This window comes from Sus scrofa, chromosome 17 (assembly GCF_000003025.6).
Source record: "Sus scrofa isolate TJ Tabasco breed Duroc chromosome 17, Sscrofa11.1, whole genome shotgun sequence".
Taxonomy (NCBI): Eukaryota; Metazoa; Chordata; class Mammalia; order Artiodactyla; family Suidae; genus Sus; species Sus scrofa.
Window position 1 is genome coordinate 43,749,786 of NC_010459.5, and position 16,357 is coordinate 43,766,142.

The 16,357-nt window shown below is 39.6% G+C and overlaps 1 protein-coding gene across 1 annotated transcript in view; it reads left to right on the forward strand.

Annotated features, from left to right (window-relative positions):
• The window catches only part of TOP1 (topoisomerase (DNA) I), an 89,431-nt gene that overhangs the window by 39,516 nt on the left and 33,558 nt on the right, over positions 1 to 16,357 (forward strand). Inside the window, exons 4-8 of the mRNA XM_021078395.1 lie at positions 4,128 to 4,251; positions 5,417 to 5,472; positions 8,544 to 8,639; positions 9,836 to 9,911; positions 13,278 to 13,390. Coding sequence (XP_020934054.1) covers positions 4,128 to 4,251; positions 5,417 to 5,472; positions 8,544 to 8,639; positions 9,836 to 9,911; positions 13,278 to 13,390 — 465 coding nt within the window. The remainder of the gene's footprint in view (positions 1 to 4,127; positions 4,252 to 5,416; positions 5,473 to 8,543; positions 8,640 to 9,835; positions 9,912 to 13,277; positions 13,391 to 16,357) is intronic.

Here is a 16,357-nt window from a genome sequence, read left to right on the forward strand (position 1 = left end):
TTTCTAGGGAAACAGACTAATGTTCTAAGAGTTGCTTTCATTGAGAAAGAGGTTGAGGGGTAAAACATTAAAGGAGTAAGGAATATAGAATGTTCCTAAACTTAGGGTTTGGGTTCTTGTTTGTTTGTTTGCCTTTTCTAGGGCCGCTCCCGTGGCATATGGAGGTTCCCAGGCTAGGGGTCTAATCGAAGCTGTAGCTGCTGGCCTACGCCACAGCCACATCAACCTGGGATCCGAGCTGTGTCTGCCACCTGCACCACAGCTCACAGCAGTGCTGGATCCTTAACCCACTGAGCAAGGCCAGGGATCAAACCCGCAACCTCATGGTTCCTAGTTGGATTCGTTAACCACTGAGCCACGATGGGAACTCCTAAACTTAGGTTCTTGAATCAGCAGTTTAGAGTTTCATGGGAGGACAAAGTGAGAAATAGCTATCCCAAGGGTTTTCTTTCTTTCTTTCTTTTTTTTTTAAATCATTTCAGATATTCTTGGAATTCCTGTAGTGGCGCAGTGGTTAACGAATCTGACTAGGAACCATGAGGTTGAGGGTTCGATCCCTGCCTTTGCTCAGTGGGTTGGCGATCCCGCGTTTCCGTGAGCTGTGGTGTAGGTCACAGACGTGGCTCGGATCCTGTGTTGCTGTGGCTCTGGCATAGGCTTGCGGCTGCAGCTCTGATTGGACCCCTAGCCTGGGAACCTCCATATGCTGCGGGAGCGGCCCAAGAAATGGCAAAAAGACCAAAAAAAAAAAAAAAAAAAAAAAATCATTTCAGATATTCTAGATCTCTATTCTAGAAAGTTTCTGCTTGATGGCAAAATAAAAATTTGACCTTATACATCAAATCTCATGCATTTGGCCATGCATTTGTCTCTCTCTCTCTTTTTTTTCCCGCTTTTTACGGCTGCACTAGTGGCATATGGAGGTTCCCAGGCTAGGGGTCTAATTGGAGCTGTTGCCGCCAGCTTATGCCAGAGCCACAGCAACGCCAGGTCCAAGCAATGTCTGCAGCTCATGGCAACACCAGATCCTTAACCCACTGAGTGAGGCCAGAGATCGAACCCGGAACCTCATGGTTCCTAGTTGGATTCATTTTCACTCTGTCACGACAGGAACTCCACATTTGTCTTTTAACATCAGGCTACCTTAGGTGGTAGATAGCAACTTCATGGAAATGTAATGGTATTGATTTAGTGGAAAGTGCTCTCAACTTGGAGATGGAAATACCGAGTTTAAATCCCAGCTTCCCTTCTTTCTAACATTGTAACTTTGAACAAGAATTGGACCAGGAGTTCCGTCTTGGTGCAGCAGAAGTGACTCCAACTAGGAACCATGAGGTTGCGGGTTCGATACCTGGCCTTGCTCATTGGGTTAAGGATCTGGCGTTGCCATGAGCTGTAGTGTAGGTTGCAGACGCAGCTCGGACCCCTCGTTGCTATGGCTATGGCCGGCAGATGTAGCTCCGATTAGACCTCTGGCCTGGGAACTGCCACATGCCGCTAGTGCAGCCCTAAAAAGTGGGGGAAAAAAAATTTTGGACCACTGGCTCCTCTGTTTCTCAGTCAATCTAAGGGGATAATAAAGCCTACTTCACAGGGGTGTTGTGAGGACTGAATTGTATGTGAAAGCACAGAGCTTAGATTTTTCTTTTCCCTTACTCTCAGGGGAAAAAGTACATCCATCCATTAATAATCTCAATGTAATTGTTCCACAGGTTTTTATTTGCAGGTGGAAGCTCCTATAGTTGACCATTAATTCTTCTTATAGTTAATGTTTAAAAACTAAAACTTCAGTGCTTGCATAATGGAATGGTAACCTCAGATATTTTGCTGGTAGCATCAAAACCATGGGCCTTCGATTTCATACATGTAGACCCCTGAAGAATCAGTTGCACTCTTGGCAATTTTGGTTTTTCACCATTCTAAAGCTAAAGATTAATGAAAACTGGAAGTAACAGTGTTAATGCAGTCAGTAGTCATTTTTATGCAAAGTAAAGGATAAATTTGTTTGTAAAATGCGTTCTGATAAAAAGATTACGCGAGCGCATTGAGCTGAGAATGATGTTATAATAATGCTGAGAATAAAAGGCAAGGTAGGAGAAGTTAGTCGTCATGTGCTTCCAGGCACACTAGAACTAAGCTTAGCCCTCTGGAGTTAAAAGGGTACATCTTAATAATGTAATGAGAGCAACATGGAGGAGGATATAAACCAACGAAAGAAGGCATTGTTTTATTTTCCATCTGTGATAGTTCTGGGTCTTCCCTAAATCTGTAGTCCTGTTTCTACTAGTCCCCCAGGTCTCCCAGCTGGATTTCATAGTGTTTCTGCTGGTTTATTTTCCAAACTCCTGTCTTGAGTTGGGGCTCCTTTCTGTGCCCAGAGATATGAGTTGCAGCAGGTGCTTTCCCGATCCAGGTTCTGTGGCTCTAATCTAATTGGTCATCATTTGTTTCTTCATTTTTGGCTTTTGATGTAGCCAAAATCCCTTTAGAATAGCTCATTGCTGGTAAGATGTATTTTTTTCTGGGTTGAAGGTGGTAAATGCGACATATGGAAAACAAAGTCTGTGATGGGAAAGGCAAGAGCCAATGCTGCCTATATGCCTGACTGTTCCTGTCAGCTGGGATTGCTGTCAGCTACTCTGTGTGTAGAGTGGACCCCCAATTCATAGCACTTGAATTCATGCTCCCTTTTGTTAACTTGCGGAATATATTGGTTACTTCAGTGAGCAAGATTCCTAAACTGTCTGCCCAGTGCACTGAAAAAAAAGAAGAAAAAAAAAAATCATCCAGTATTCTGTCCCCTTAAAATACAGCCTGTGATTTTTGCTCTTTAGTCTTGGTCTACATGCATGTTCTTCTGTAACTGCTGTCATTTAATATATTCCTTTTTTTTGTTTTTGGCATTCCTGCCGTGGTGTAGTTGGTTAAGAATCTAACTACAGCAACTGGGGTCACTGTGGAGGCGCAGGTTCCACCTCCGGCCCAGTGCAGTGGTTTAAAGGATCTGCTGTTGCTGCAGCTTTGTTGTGGGTCAAACCTGCATCTCAGATTCAGTCCCTGCCCCAGAATCTCCCATATGCCTTGGGTGTGGCCATAAAGATATACACACATTTGTTATGTGTATATATTCCTTTTATATATTTTCTTCTTTTTTTAATTTGTGTCAAACATTTTCCATGTGTATTTGTAGGACTCATTGATTATAGAATAATAGCTACATAATGATAATTGTGATATGTAACTTTGATATATCACAGTTTCCCCCTCTTGTTAGTTACTAAGGCTGTATCTGGTTTCTTAGTGGTTTTTTGTTGTTTGTTCTTGTTTGTTTTTTTGTCATGGAAAGCATCAAAATGAACATCTTTCTGTAATGTTTTTCCCAGAGAGAAATCTCCAGGAGCTAGATCCCAGTGTATGAACATGTTAATGGCTTTTGTTTTGTAATGTCACGTTTTCCAGAGGAGCAGTGCCTTTTTACAGTGCTACCAGTATGCCTTCAAACTCCTTTGAAAGCAAAGGTTTAAACGTTTAGCACGGTACATTCCCTTGTTTTTAGATGAGTTTTTTCTCATTGTGAGGAAAGGACCAGGCAAGATTATAAGCTCCATCTAGAAGTGACTAGCTTTTCCAGGTTAAAACTGGCAGGAAACATCAACTCTGTTGGGCTGCTCACTGCACAAAGCCCTGGCATGGCTTTGTGATATGTCTTTAAACCTGGCACTGAGCCAACAAATGATTTTTGGTGAACTGTTTTTACCTTCTCACATCAGATGTGAATGCTCAAGTTGGAACTTTCATTATGGTTTTCTGCCGGTGGAATATTGTGAAAGTACAGTGGGTTTGCTGTTTAGTCTTAGTCCTGTAAAAAAAAATGTCTTGGTATGTTTAGAATGATTATGTTTCTCTACTGATTCCTTTGCTCCTTCAAAAAAATAAAAACATTAAGTAAGATAAAGTCTGATGTAGCCATGAACCTCAACTCAAACCTTCTGTCAGGACAGTTTTTACTTGAAGTGTTCTAAGCTTCTGTGGTTCATTGTTATCTCAGGGTATCTTGTGAGTTAATCTTATGAAATGAAACCTGTGGTCCTTACTCTGGGCTAACTGTTGCATCTTATTTTTCACAGTGAACATAAAGATTCTGAAAAGAAACACAAAGAGAAGGAGAAAACCAAACACAAAGATGGAAGTTCAGAAAAGCATAAAGACAAACACAAAGACAGAGATAAGGAAAAACGAAAGGAAGAAAAGGTACAGAACTTTGTAGTGGGGAAGGAGGAGGTGTGGGATGTACTTTTCATTTAGTTTATCTTTAAAAGCAGGTAATGGTAGTACCTTCATTGCATAGTAAGATACTCTGGCCTTTGAATGAAAAGGTCTCTGTCAGGAGACGTTAGAGCCAACCATAGTCTTAAACTGGAAGACTTAAAACCAAAGTCCTTTACCACTGTATTTCACAGCACCAAATCTATCCATATCATTACCTTACTTTACATAGCAGCTGGATGAGTTGAAGGGTGTAGGGTTTCTGGAAGAGTCAGTTTTCTTTCATGGGGAAATAATTCTATTTTGGAGAGAGGGCTTAATGCCACATTGGTCCTCTGTTGAATGAAAGTTCTTTTTGAGAGAAAATTTAATGTTGCCGGTGCCTTTTGTGGTTTTGGGGTCCGCTATAACCAGCACAAGCCTGCTTAAATTAGTTAGGCTTATCTGGCTGTGAATGAGTACTGTGCATAGAACTTTTTAAAAAAGTTTTTATTTTAGTTTCTGAAAAAGTAATGCTGGTTGGACTTGGTAAATTCAAACAATATAAAATAGGGAATAATAGTGAAAAATACACCTCCCTTTCACCCTTGACTCAGTCCTCTATCTTGCCCATTCTGGAGTTAGCCACTTGACTGGGTTTTTTTTTTTTGTATTCTTTCATCAATACTCTATGTATGTGCATGCGTGCAAGAGAGAAGATTTTTGAAGGACCTAAAGTATCTGGAAAATTGAAGGAAGGCAAATGCGAATATACTTTGCCTAAATCAGAGAAGATGGGATGTAAAGTATTCCTTTTTGTTTTGCTTTGGTTTTTGATTTCCTGGCTGTACTGCCAAGAGAAAATCCCTGAGAGATGGAGTGTATTTATTGAGGGAAGGGGACCTACCATCATTTAAAGGCAAAAAGCCACCATTTTGAAGGGTAACATTCTTAATAAATTAGACAGCTCACGCAGAAAAAATTGTAGGAAAAAAAGAGTTTTAGAAACACGCCAAGACCCTTGATCCACCTGTTTAATTTTCCTAATAAGAAGAGTCAGTCTAGGATCAAGATACCCAAAGAGCTAAGGCCAGATAGCCTCAAATAAGGGAGAGGCTTCTTCGGGTTTATTCCTTTTAAGGTACTAATCAGTTACTGTTTTATCTTTCAGATTAGAGCCTCTGGGGATGCAAAAATAAAAAAGGAGAAGGAGAATGGTTTCTCTAGGTAAGCCGTCTCTGCTACCTAGGCTTTTTTTTCTCTGTGTGCCCAGAAGCCAGCTGCCCATATTGTAGTGCTGTCTGAGCTTACCTAAAATGCACCGACCTGGCCATCTCCAGGTTTTCAAGGAAGTTGGCAGTGAAAGGACTTGGTCTAAGCCAATGTGAGCATTTCTAGAGTGCCATTTAGTGAGACTAATCAACACATTTTCTAGAATGTTCTTTTGAGTGAAGAAGGTTGGCGGGAAGAAGCTTTTTATTTTTATTTATTTATTTTTTGCTTTTTAGGGCTGCACCTATGGCATATGGGAAGTTCCCAGGCTAGGAGTCGAATCAGAGCTACAGCTGCTGGCCTGCACCACAGCCACAGCAAATGTGGGATCCGAGCTGCGTCCATGACCTAGACCACAGCTCACGGCAACCCCGAATTCCCTACCCATTGAGAGAGGCCAGGGGTCAAACCTGCATCCTCATGGATTCTAATCAGATTCCTTTCTGCTGCACCATAACGGGAACTCCAGGAAGAAGCTTTTTTAAATTGAGATATAATTTATATTCTGTAAAATACACTTTTTTCCCCCCTTTTACAGCCACACCTGAGGCATAGGGAAGTTCCTGGGCCAGGGGTCTAATTGGAGGTGTATCTGCAACCTACGTTGCAGCTTTCAGCAGTGCTGGATCCTTAATGGGTTAGGATGGCCCCACTGAGTGAGGCCAGGGATTGAACCCAAATCCTCACAGAGACAACGTTGAGTCCTTAACCCGCTGAGCTGCAACAGGAACTTCAAATACACCATTTTAAAGTATTCAGTTTAATTGGTTTTTAGTATTTCACTACCCTCCATTTATATAGAATATTCTTATTACCCCCAAAAGAAACTTGATATTCAGTCCATAGTAATTAGTTTCCTACTCTGAATTCCTCCTTAGTAACACTCCGAGGCTCATACATAGAAGCTTACTTGATCTACACTTCAGGAGTGGGTGTCAATTTGAGTGAAAATTTGTTCTCTTTTCCAGAGGGAGAGGAAAATGGACACAATCTAGAGGTCACTTTTCCTGTACTTTTTTGGGCCATTTTGATTCTGTTTTCCTTATCAGCCTCAACTCCCTAAAATAAGCCTGGATGTCTCCTCTACTTTTAAAAAACTAGAACGTGATGATCATATATTCTTACCTGTTCCACTGAATGGTAGAATGGATTTACTAGGAGTTGTTATAAGTGTTTGCATTATTGCCTAGGGCAAGGTGTTTTGAGAGTTTTGTTTCCCTGCAACTTTGAACTTTTTGTCTCGTTTGAGAACGTTTTTGAAAATTGTACCATGTACTTTGGGTCCCTTAGACCAGGAGAAGCAGATGCCCTCTTCAGGCATGTTTTGTAACTGTTCTAGGAATGCAGAATAATAAAATTCAAGTATTACAGCTGTAAGCTAGGAGTTCTGATTTCTTAGACAAAACAGGGACTTAAACCAAGGCAGCCGTTTTCTGCCAAGACACTGCCTTGGACTTTCATTAAGCTAAGACTAAGATATGAATAGATTCTTTGGACTTGGTGTGTCATCCCTGCTTCAGTTTCAGACTTTCTGGGTTCGCTTTTCTGGACTGCTCACTAGCCTGTGTGTGCACCTTTGTAGAGAATCCAGATAATTGACTGAATGGAACAGTTTTCCAAACAAACAGTTTTGTTTTAGAAATTCTTTCTTCAGGCCTAGTAAACCTTCCCACGTGTTTTTAACTTCACTCATAGCAATACTAGTATCTAGCATTTACTCTTGGGTAGATGGCAGTATTTCTTTCCTTTTGGTGCAAAGCCTTTGGAGATTTTGGATCCTTGAGGCTGTGACTGATTTCCGTGGTGGGGAGAAACAGCTGTAGAGGTCAGCATTTGGGGAGTGTGTGTACCTAAGGGAGGAAAGCTAATCGCTTTAAACATTCAAATTCAGTTGCAAACAAGGGGTTACAGCATGCTTGGGTGAGGAGGTGGCAGCATTGAAACCCCATGAATAGATGGCTGAATCTGGATGCTTATCCTTTGCTCCTCTTAGAGATGGTTGGCTTCATGTCTGGAGGCCATTTATTCTCCATGCTGAGTTAGTTAGCTTTGTAGATACTTCTGGCTTTGAGCAGTGAAATTATGATGAGATGTGCCTGGCCAGGGAAGATCCCAGGCTGTGGTGATTGCTGGTCCCATTGGTTTTTTAACTTGTTCTCTCCTCTTTTTGATCCAAGATAGTTATCTAACAGAATGATTTTTATACTCAGAAGGCAGAATCTTAAAAATAGTGCAAAAGTCTTCTTCTGTGTATAAATTAAGTAAACCGAAGGAGGAATTTGAACAGTGAATAGATTTGGCTTAGAATGATTTAGGTTTGTTTTGGGCCTTTCATTTAACACATGCCCTTCTTTTCTTGTAACATCAAGTAGGCCATTTTCCCTTGTAACTAAGGTTATTTTCCCTTAAGACTTTAAAATATCAAGTCTGGGAAGTACGTTTTTATTCCTCTTTTTGTGAAAGCTATATTTTAGCTTTTGGAGCACAAGAATAATCAATTCAGTTTGCTCATGGGGCCAGATACACAGTAGACCCCCTCAAATAAGATGAGGAAACAATTTAGGTTTGTTTCTGTTTTGGTATGAATTGTGCTGGTGAAGACAGCTACGATGTAGCGGAAAGAATACTGAGGGAGAAAAAGGAGTCCTAACCCCAAACCTTGATATCTCCTGTTCATCTCTAAGATGAAGATGATACTGTCTCCTTCACAGGGTTGTAGTGAGAATTAAGTGAGAAGTTGTCTTGTGGTACAGTGGGTTTAGGAGCTGGTGTTGTTACTGCAGCGGCTTTGGTTGTCCCTATGGCATGGGTTTGATCCCTGGCCCAGGAACTTTAATGTGCCGCTGGTTTGGCAAAGAAAAAAAAAAAAAGAATTAACTGAGAAAAAGTTCTCAGTGGAAAACTTAGGTAATATGTCCACATGTACATGTTGTTATTCTTTTATTATCTACTTTTCCCTACTTTACATTACTTGATATAATGTAGATGTTCCAGCACTCATTAACTAGCAGTTTTTTTCTTTTTAGTCCACCACGGATTAAAGATGAACCTGAAGATGATGGCTACTTTGCTCCTCCTAAAGAGGATATAAAGCCATTAAAGAGACCTCGAGACGAAGATGAGTGAGTATTTCTTAAACTTGGATTTTTTGAAAACAAAAAGCTGTTTAGAGAATAAATGTGAGGTATATTTCTACAATACAAGAATAAATGCATTGATTTTTACTTACTAGGAATTTGTGATCAGTGGACTTGGGTGACTGATTTCTCTTTGAATTATGAGACGTCAGGTTTGTTAAATAGTGTACCTGAGGAAAATATATATTTACATTTTTCTCATTTTTTCTTATTAAAAGGGTAATGCATATTTATTGTTGGAATTTCAAATAATCCAGAATTTACAGTTCCTGTCGTGGTGCAGCAGAAACAAATCCGACTAGGAATCCTGAGGATGTGGGTTCAATCCCTGGCCTCGCTCAGTGGGTTAAGGATTTGGCATTGCCGTGGTCTGTGGTATAGGCTGGCAGCTGTAGCTCCAATTAGACCCTTAGCCTGAGAACCTCTATATGCCATGGGTGCAACTCTAAAAAGCAGAAAAAAAAAAGATCCAGAATTCATGAAGAATGTTTAAGTAATTTGTTACTTTAGGTTTATCATCATCTACCACAGATAAGTTTTCATTGTTAAAGCAGTTTTTTCCTAGGATTTGTGCTTGTTGATACCTCTAAGTGAAGTTTCAGTGTATAGAAGTAATAACATTGTACTTACTTAAACAGTTATTTAAGGCTTATAGGTACCTTTCTCTTAGATCCAGTCAGTGTGGTTAAATACTTTTCAGTGTTTTCAATCTTAGAGAATCTATTATGTTCCAGGAATCTGCAAAAATTATGGTAAACAATGGGTAGAAAGGGAGGAGGGAATTACTTAGTGACCTCATTTGTGTATATTCAGAATTCATAGAGAATTTCTTTCCTCCCCTTTCAGGCCAGTTATTACTTTGTGGTAGCCATTGTTGCACTGTGTTTGCTTCCCTAATTTCTACCTTCTAGTGTTGTCTATTTCTGTATGTAACTCTCTACTTCCCTTCCAGGACTGTGTGTAGTATCAAGTTGTTTTGTTATGTAGAGGGCTTTAACTGTTGGTCCTTGTCTGGCCTTCTTTGTCCATTCTTGTTCTTGACTGTAGAATGCCCAGCCAAGAATAATAGCAGTCACACCTGCCTTGGAGGCTGCCAAGAAGAGTTTGGAGTTTGGAGGTCCTGTTGGTGAGAACTACTGAGTCACAGTTGTGTTAACTGCATATTCATGTTCTCCTTCTAGTGCTGATTATAAGCCTAAGAAAATTAAAACAGAAGATATCAAGAAAGAGAAGAAACGCAAACTGGAGGAAGAAGAGGTTAGTAAAGAGACTTAGGCCCTTGGGGGCTTGAGTTTGGAATGGTTTTCCATAAAACAACTTTTGAAGGCAAATGGGTAATAGGAATTTATTGCTCTCTTGTAGAGAAAACACTGGGAAAATTTTTTTTTTAACTGAGAAAGAAAACTTTAGTTTTATTTATATTAAAGCTTAGTCATATTGGAAAGAAAAATTAAAGACTTAAGTATGTTAAGTTGCTCTGTTAGTTTTAAGAGTTCTCTTAGCTTTCCTGGGTGTCTCTGCTGCCAGCTGACATATTCTTGGAGAAACTATGCCATCTTCATGCATACAGGGGAAGTATTAACAAGAAATCATATTTTGGCTTACAACCCAAAAGAGTTTTCCCTAAGAATGTTTTTTAGTGTTTTCTTGTATCTAACAAAGCTTGCTTGTCACTCATGTGGACATAGGATGAAATCTAAGCTCTTTACCGCAACTCCTTCCTATCCGGCCCCTGCATCTTTTGCTTCCTCTAATTTACCTTGTTCCAGGCTTACAGACCTCCTTTGTGTCTTTTTCACACCAGATTCTTTTGTACTTCAGGTCTTTATGTAATATGTGCTGTTCCCTCTGTCTGGAACACACATGCTCTTCCTCTTTCCTTTCTTCTCCTGGCTTATAACCTTCCTTAAAATTCAGTTTCAACTCAAGTACTTGTCTAAGGGTTCTATTTAATGCTTGTGGTAGATTTAAAATATAATAATATGGTTCCTTCTTTTGTCACTTTCTGTTTCTTGTACTAAAGAGTTGTGGGCAAGTAATTCAAGAAAAAGATGACGGTAATTCACAGGGGTCTTAATCTTGCACTCTTCTAAGAGAAGAAGGGATTGAGTGAGTTCTTAGCTTTTATGTTGCATTTGAGATCAGCCACTGTCTTGGGCAAAATGGATTCATAGGTGTAAAGTCAGTAGCTTGAAGTACCAGCAGTAAAGATGGCGATAATAAGAAGCAGTGAGCCTTAAGGGTATAATCTGTTGTAGTAGTAGCAAGAATACTATTAATTCAAATTAAGTATATTGAAATGCTTACCCAGTGCCGGGTACTATTCTTTACACCGTATAGGTATCATTTCATTTAACACTTATAGGAGCCCTTAGAGATAAATATTGCTTCTGTTATCTCTATTTTATTCATGCAGACACTGGTATGGAGAGGTTGAATCATTTGCCTGAGGCCACACAGGTACTAAGTGGTAAAGTCAGGATTTGATCCCAGGTAGTTCGATTCCAGAGTCAGCACACTAGCTGCCATGTTATCCTGCCTCCCGTGGGACTTCACTGATCCTTTAGCTCCATAAGAAGGGAGAAGGAGGATCTTCAGTGAAATCATTTTAAGAATATGAATGAATAGATGATCCATAGAGAGATGATCAGTTCTTGGATTTTAGGGAACTGTAGTTAACAGTTAGCCTGTTCTTGGCAGAAGGTCAAGTTTATGAGACCCGACTCCAGGAATTCAGAATGACGTGTTGAGTAGTGAGGATAGTAGTCACTCCACTTTCATGTAGATTATCATACAGACTAGTCAGTAAAGAAATGTAAAACTTCAGCTCTCTGTGCTGTTCATATTGCATTTATGTAAAATAAAACTTTCTCTAGATTTGTAAGAGATTAGTAATAAATGTTAAAACCATTTGGGGAAAAGAATGGTTGATTTCATTTGTCTAATTGTTCTAGCAACCCTCTCCCTGTAGTGGGGAGGAAAAAATACAGGCTGAAAGACTGAATTAATACCCAGCGATATTGTGGTGGTTGCCCCAGATGGCAAGATCAGTCATTAAACCTCGCTTGCTGGCTGTGGTGTTTTTCATTTTTGGGAATTGTTCTGAAGTCTCTTAGTGACTGGTAATCCCATTTTAAGATTTGAAAACATAAAGGGTAGCCAATAGTTTCCTGATGGGACCATCTGCGTGCCTGTTCAGAAGCTGTTCAGAGAATGTCTTAACTGAAAAACATTCCCCTTTCCTGTGGTGTGTTTCAGCTAAAGAGTAAACATTATCTGAATTGATGGGATCCTCTAGTACTTTCTCCTCCCAGACATACTTACACATTTATATTCTCCATTCCTATTTTAAAGTATGTGTGGTCTTTCCCCTTCTTTCTACACTAAAGGCCATTTGCTTTCTTTGAGTTTGTCTTGACTGCTATCTTATGTAGTCCTAGAATGTTTATATATTTCATTCACTCCCATGAGTCACATTCCATTATCTTTCTGGTGAATTTGGGCTCTCATCATGGTCAGTAGAAGCTTTTAGATCTTGAGCAAGTGACAAAACCTCTGTTTCAGAATTTCCTTGAGTATACCTGGAAAGACCAAACCAAACTGTCCGTAAAGTTTTTTCAAGTTCTGCCATTCTGTAACTGATTTTAAGATTGGTTCAAAACTACCTTTTTTAGGAGCATCTGCAGAGATGTCGGTAGAGTCTGGGATATAGTTTCCATCCCCAGTCTGGCACAGTGGGTTAAGGATCCTCTGTTGCCACATCTTGGATCTGATCCCTGGCCCAGGAACTCCATATGCTATATAAAACTTGGTGAATAAAGACAAGTTATATTGAATAGTTAGGACAAAGGAAAATATTCTTAAGAAGAGTTTAGATTCTGTTGAGCAGGACCCCCCACCTCTTAAAAAACACATCTTTGTCTCTATGTCTGCGTGTGTGTGTGTGTGTATGTGTGTGTGTTTTGGGACTGATCACCTGTATTGGTGAATGATACTTGTTTATGTTTGGTATTCTTTTTCTGTGCCACCATGATAGCTCATCGAGGGTCACAGTTCAAAGAAATACCACTGTAGGAACTTGTAGTCATTGTAGGACTTCCCAAACACTTGCTTGTTATCTTCATGACTTTGTGTATGCAAACTGTAGTAATAAAGTACTCCACACTAGACTAGACTCAGTCAGGAATTTCCTTTTAAATTGTATATTAAGTATCTAATACATAAAAAGTCTCCTGTACCCATTAGTTGATGGTATTAGAAGAGGTTTAAAGATGAATAGATTTTAAAATAAGTGAGGATAAGACTGGATTATTCCCTCTAGCAGTCCTGAACTATGCTGAGACTAAAAAAAATTTCCCAGGCTCTTCTCCTGTGGAATGAGTATTTTTAACTACTTTTTCAGATGATCATTGGTCAGAGAGTTTTAGGAAATATTGCTTTAGAGAAAATTACCAGTGAATTCTTGTTTATCTTTCAAATTGAGAATATTGGACTTAAGAACAAGAACCTCTCCAGTTCTGATATTCCATGATGCCAGTTTTTCTTCCTAATGGCCCCCCAAAACTACTTCAAGACGTGTGCTTGGTCCTTATTTAAGTGCTTTCTCACCATGTTTCTTTGTAGGACGGTAAATTGAAAAAAACCAAGAATAAGGATAAAGATAAAGATAAAAAAGTTCCTGAGCCAGATAGCAAGAAAAAGAAGCCGAAGAAAGAAGAGGAACAGAAGTGGAAATGGTAACACTTTAGCACTGGGTTAAAATGTCAGCTCTTTGATTCTACAACCTAATTAAGCAAGTGTATTAAGTCATTAAAATTAATAGCCTGATATTTGGGGGAGGAGGGAAGTACTTAAAAGAATCTCTTTAGAATAACCTTCTGAAAAAAGTTTTCCAGGTCCTAGGGGGAACATTAACTAGCTTTCACCCTGTTGAATCTCTAAACTAGGTCCCACCCTATTGAACAAAATGAGCTATACAAGTCCTATGTATATATAGAAGTTTAGCATATGAAGAAAGTTGCATATAAAATGATAGGGAAAAGATGGATTATTTTATGAATCATGTTGGGAAATTTGCCTATTTGTTTTTTGTTTTTTTTTTTAAGTAACCTTCCACAAAAAAACGTGGAATATTTTTATAATAATTGTAGAATATTGAAGACCTTTGAAACAAGAGATGTAACCAGAGCCATAAGGAAAAGATTTATTTTCTTGAGTACCAAACCATATAATGTAACTTTAATAAAAGGGAAATTAGTTTGAACTGAAAAAAAGTTTTTGATAAAATTAAAATCTTCTATATGGTAAATGAGCAAACTCATACCATTAAAAAAAAAAAAAAAAAAAACCCCAGAGGAAAATATTTGCAAAACCATGGGCTAAGATTCATAGTATGAAAGAAGGTCATTTAAAACAAATAATGAAAGAGTAGAAAACTGAGGAAAAGGCACATCATTACAGAAAATAAATGATTAGTACTCATCCTAAAACATGGTCAGCCTCACAAGAGGCAAAGAAAAATAATAAAGGATACATCTTTTTTTGTTTAATGTCTCATATTAGGAAAGATTAAGTATCAAAATATCTAGGGTTGTAAACATGAGAAAACAGATGTTCTTCACTGCAGGGAGTAAAGATTCAGTCTTCTGTGAAAGAAAGCTTAGCACCAACAGGCTACTTTTTTGGTGTAGAGTTTTGAAGTAACTATTTTTAATACTGATTTTTCTTAAAACTTTGTATTATTTAGCTACCACATCAGTAGTACATGATTTGTATTTATGTTAAAAAAAATTTCAATGATCCAGAGGCCTATGAATTAGGGAAAAAATGATAGTTCCGGTGTTCCCATTGTGGCTCAGCAGGTTAAGAACCTGATGTAGTCTTCATGAGAATGCAGGTTCGATCCCTGGCCTTGCTCAGTGGGTTAAGGATCCCGTATTGCCACAAGCTGCGGCATAGGTCATAGATGTGACTTGCATCTTACATTGCTGTGGCTGTGTTGTAGGTCTGCAGCTGCAGCTCCAATTCAACCCCTAGCCCAGGAACTTCCTTACACTGAAGGTGTGGCTGTAAAAAGGAAAAAAGGGAAAAAAAAACACCAAATAGTTCCCTTTCCTTTTTTCTCCCTTTCCCATTTTTCTTTTCTAGCTTTAAGGTAACCACTATTTGTAGATTGGTATGTACATTTGGTGTGTACTTACGGCTTTGTCATTGAGAACAGTAATCTCACCAGCACCTCTGAGGCAAGGGGAAACATCAGTGACCAGGGAGGTGGCTGAAAGGAGCAGAAGAACTGTGGTGGCAGAAATGCTCAGCACAACTGTGTGATTGGCACTGTTGGTGTGGTCATATGTGGGATTAAAAGGAATGTGTAGGAGTTCCCATTGTGGCTCAGTGGTTAACGAATCCGACTAGGAACCATGAGGTTGCAGGTTCAATCCTTGCCCTCACTCAGTGGGTTAAGGATCCAGCGCCTCAAGCTGTGGTGTAGGTTGCAGATGCGGCTCGGATCCTGCGTTGCTGTGGCTCTGGCGTAGGCTGTTGGCTACAGCTCTGATTAGACCCCTAGCCTGGGAACCTCCATGTGCTGAGGGAGTGGCCCTAGAAAAGGCAGAAAGACCCAAAAAGAAGAAGAAGAAAAAAAAAGGAACGTGTAGAAAAGGAAAAATATGGAGCAGAGTAATCCTGGGCCTTTCCAAGGGTCAGAGTCAGAAAACAAAAGAACATGTGTTTTTCATGTATAAATCAGGGGTTTTTATTGGGAATGTTGAGTTAGTAGTTCATCAGTCTAAGTCTCTCTGGGCTCTGTGGTTGGGTGCTCACCAACTTTATTGAATGAACAAATTCATTTCTTTGTCATCACAAGCTCTTTGCTGTCTTCCATCTTCCTTTGGAGCCTTGGCTCTTATTGGGCTTGGAAACAGATGTATTCTTTTCTGGTTTAGCCTTCTCTGTGGGGAATTAGGTACCCTTGAAGAGTCTAATAACCTAATTTTGCTTCTGTGGTTGAAATTCTTATCAGTGTTGCCACACGTTTTTATTGTTTTGGTTTAAGTGGGACTGGTCTTTAATTGAAGATGGTAGGTTTGGGGCAGAGCAATCTGCAGCAGCTTCCAGTACATGCTTTTTTTTTTTTTTTTTTTTTTTTTTTTTTTGCGTTTTAGGGCTGTACCAGTGGCATATGGAGGTTCCCAGGCAAGGGGTCTAATTGGAGGTACAGCTGCTGACCTACACCACAGCCACAGCAACTCAGGATCTGAGCTGCATCTGGACCTATACTACAGCTCATGGCAGTGCCGGATCCTTAACCCACTGAACAAGGCCAGGGATCGAACCCGAAACCTCATGGTTTCTAGTTGGATTTGTTTCCACTGCGCCACGACGGGAACTCCCAGTGCGTGTTTTTCTCAAGTCTGGATGTTAAATGGTATACATTCTTAAGTGCAGTGTGTGAAGGTAAGTTTCTAGAAGGTAGAGAATGGGAATGATTGGCCTCTTCACTGACCCCTTGCCCTTTCCTGCATCACTTTAGGCTTGCCTGTAGAAGTCTGTGGTCCAGTCCTCAGCGACTGTCACTGACAGCCTAGTCAGGGATCTTACATGGCAGATACTCTCATTATTATTATTTCTCTTATTATTTCATTAAAAAATTGTATCCATAACCAGTTTGGCAAATGAGCAGATCTTTTGCCTCCCCTGAAAGC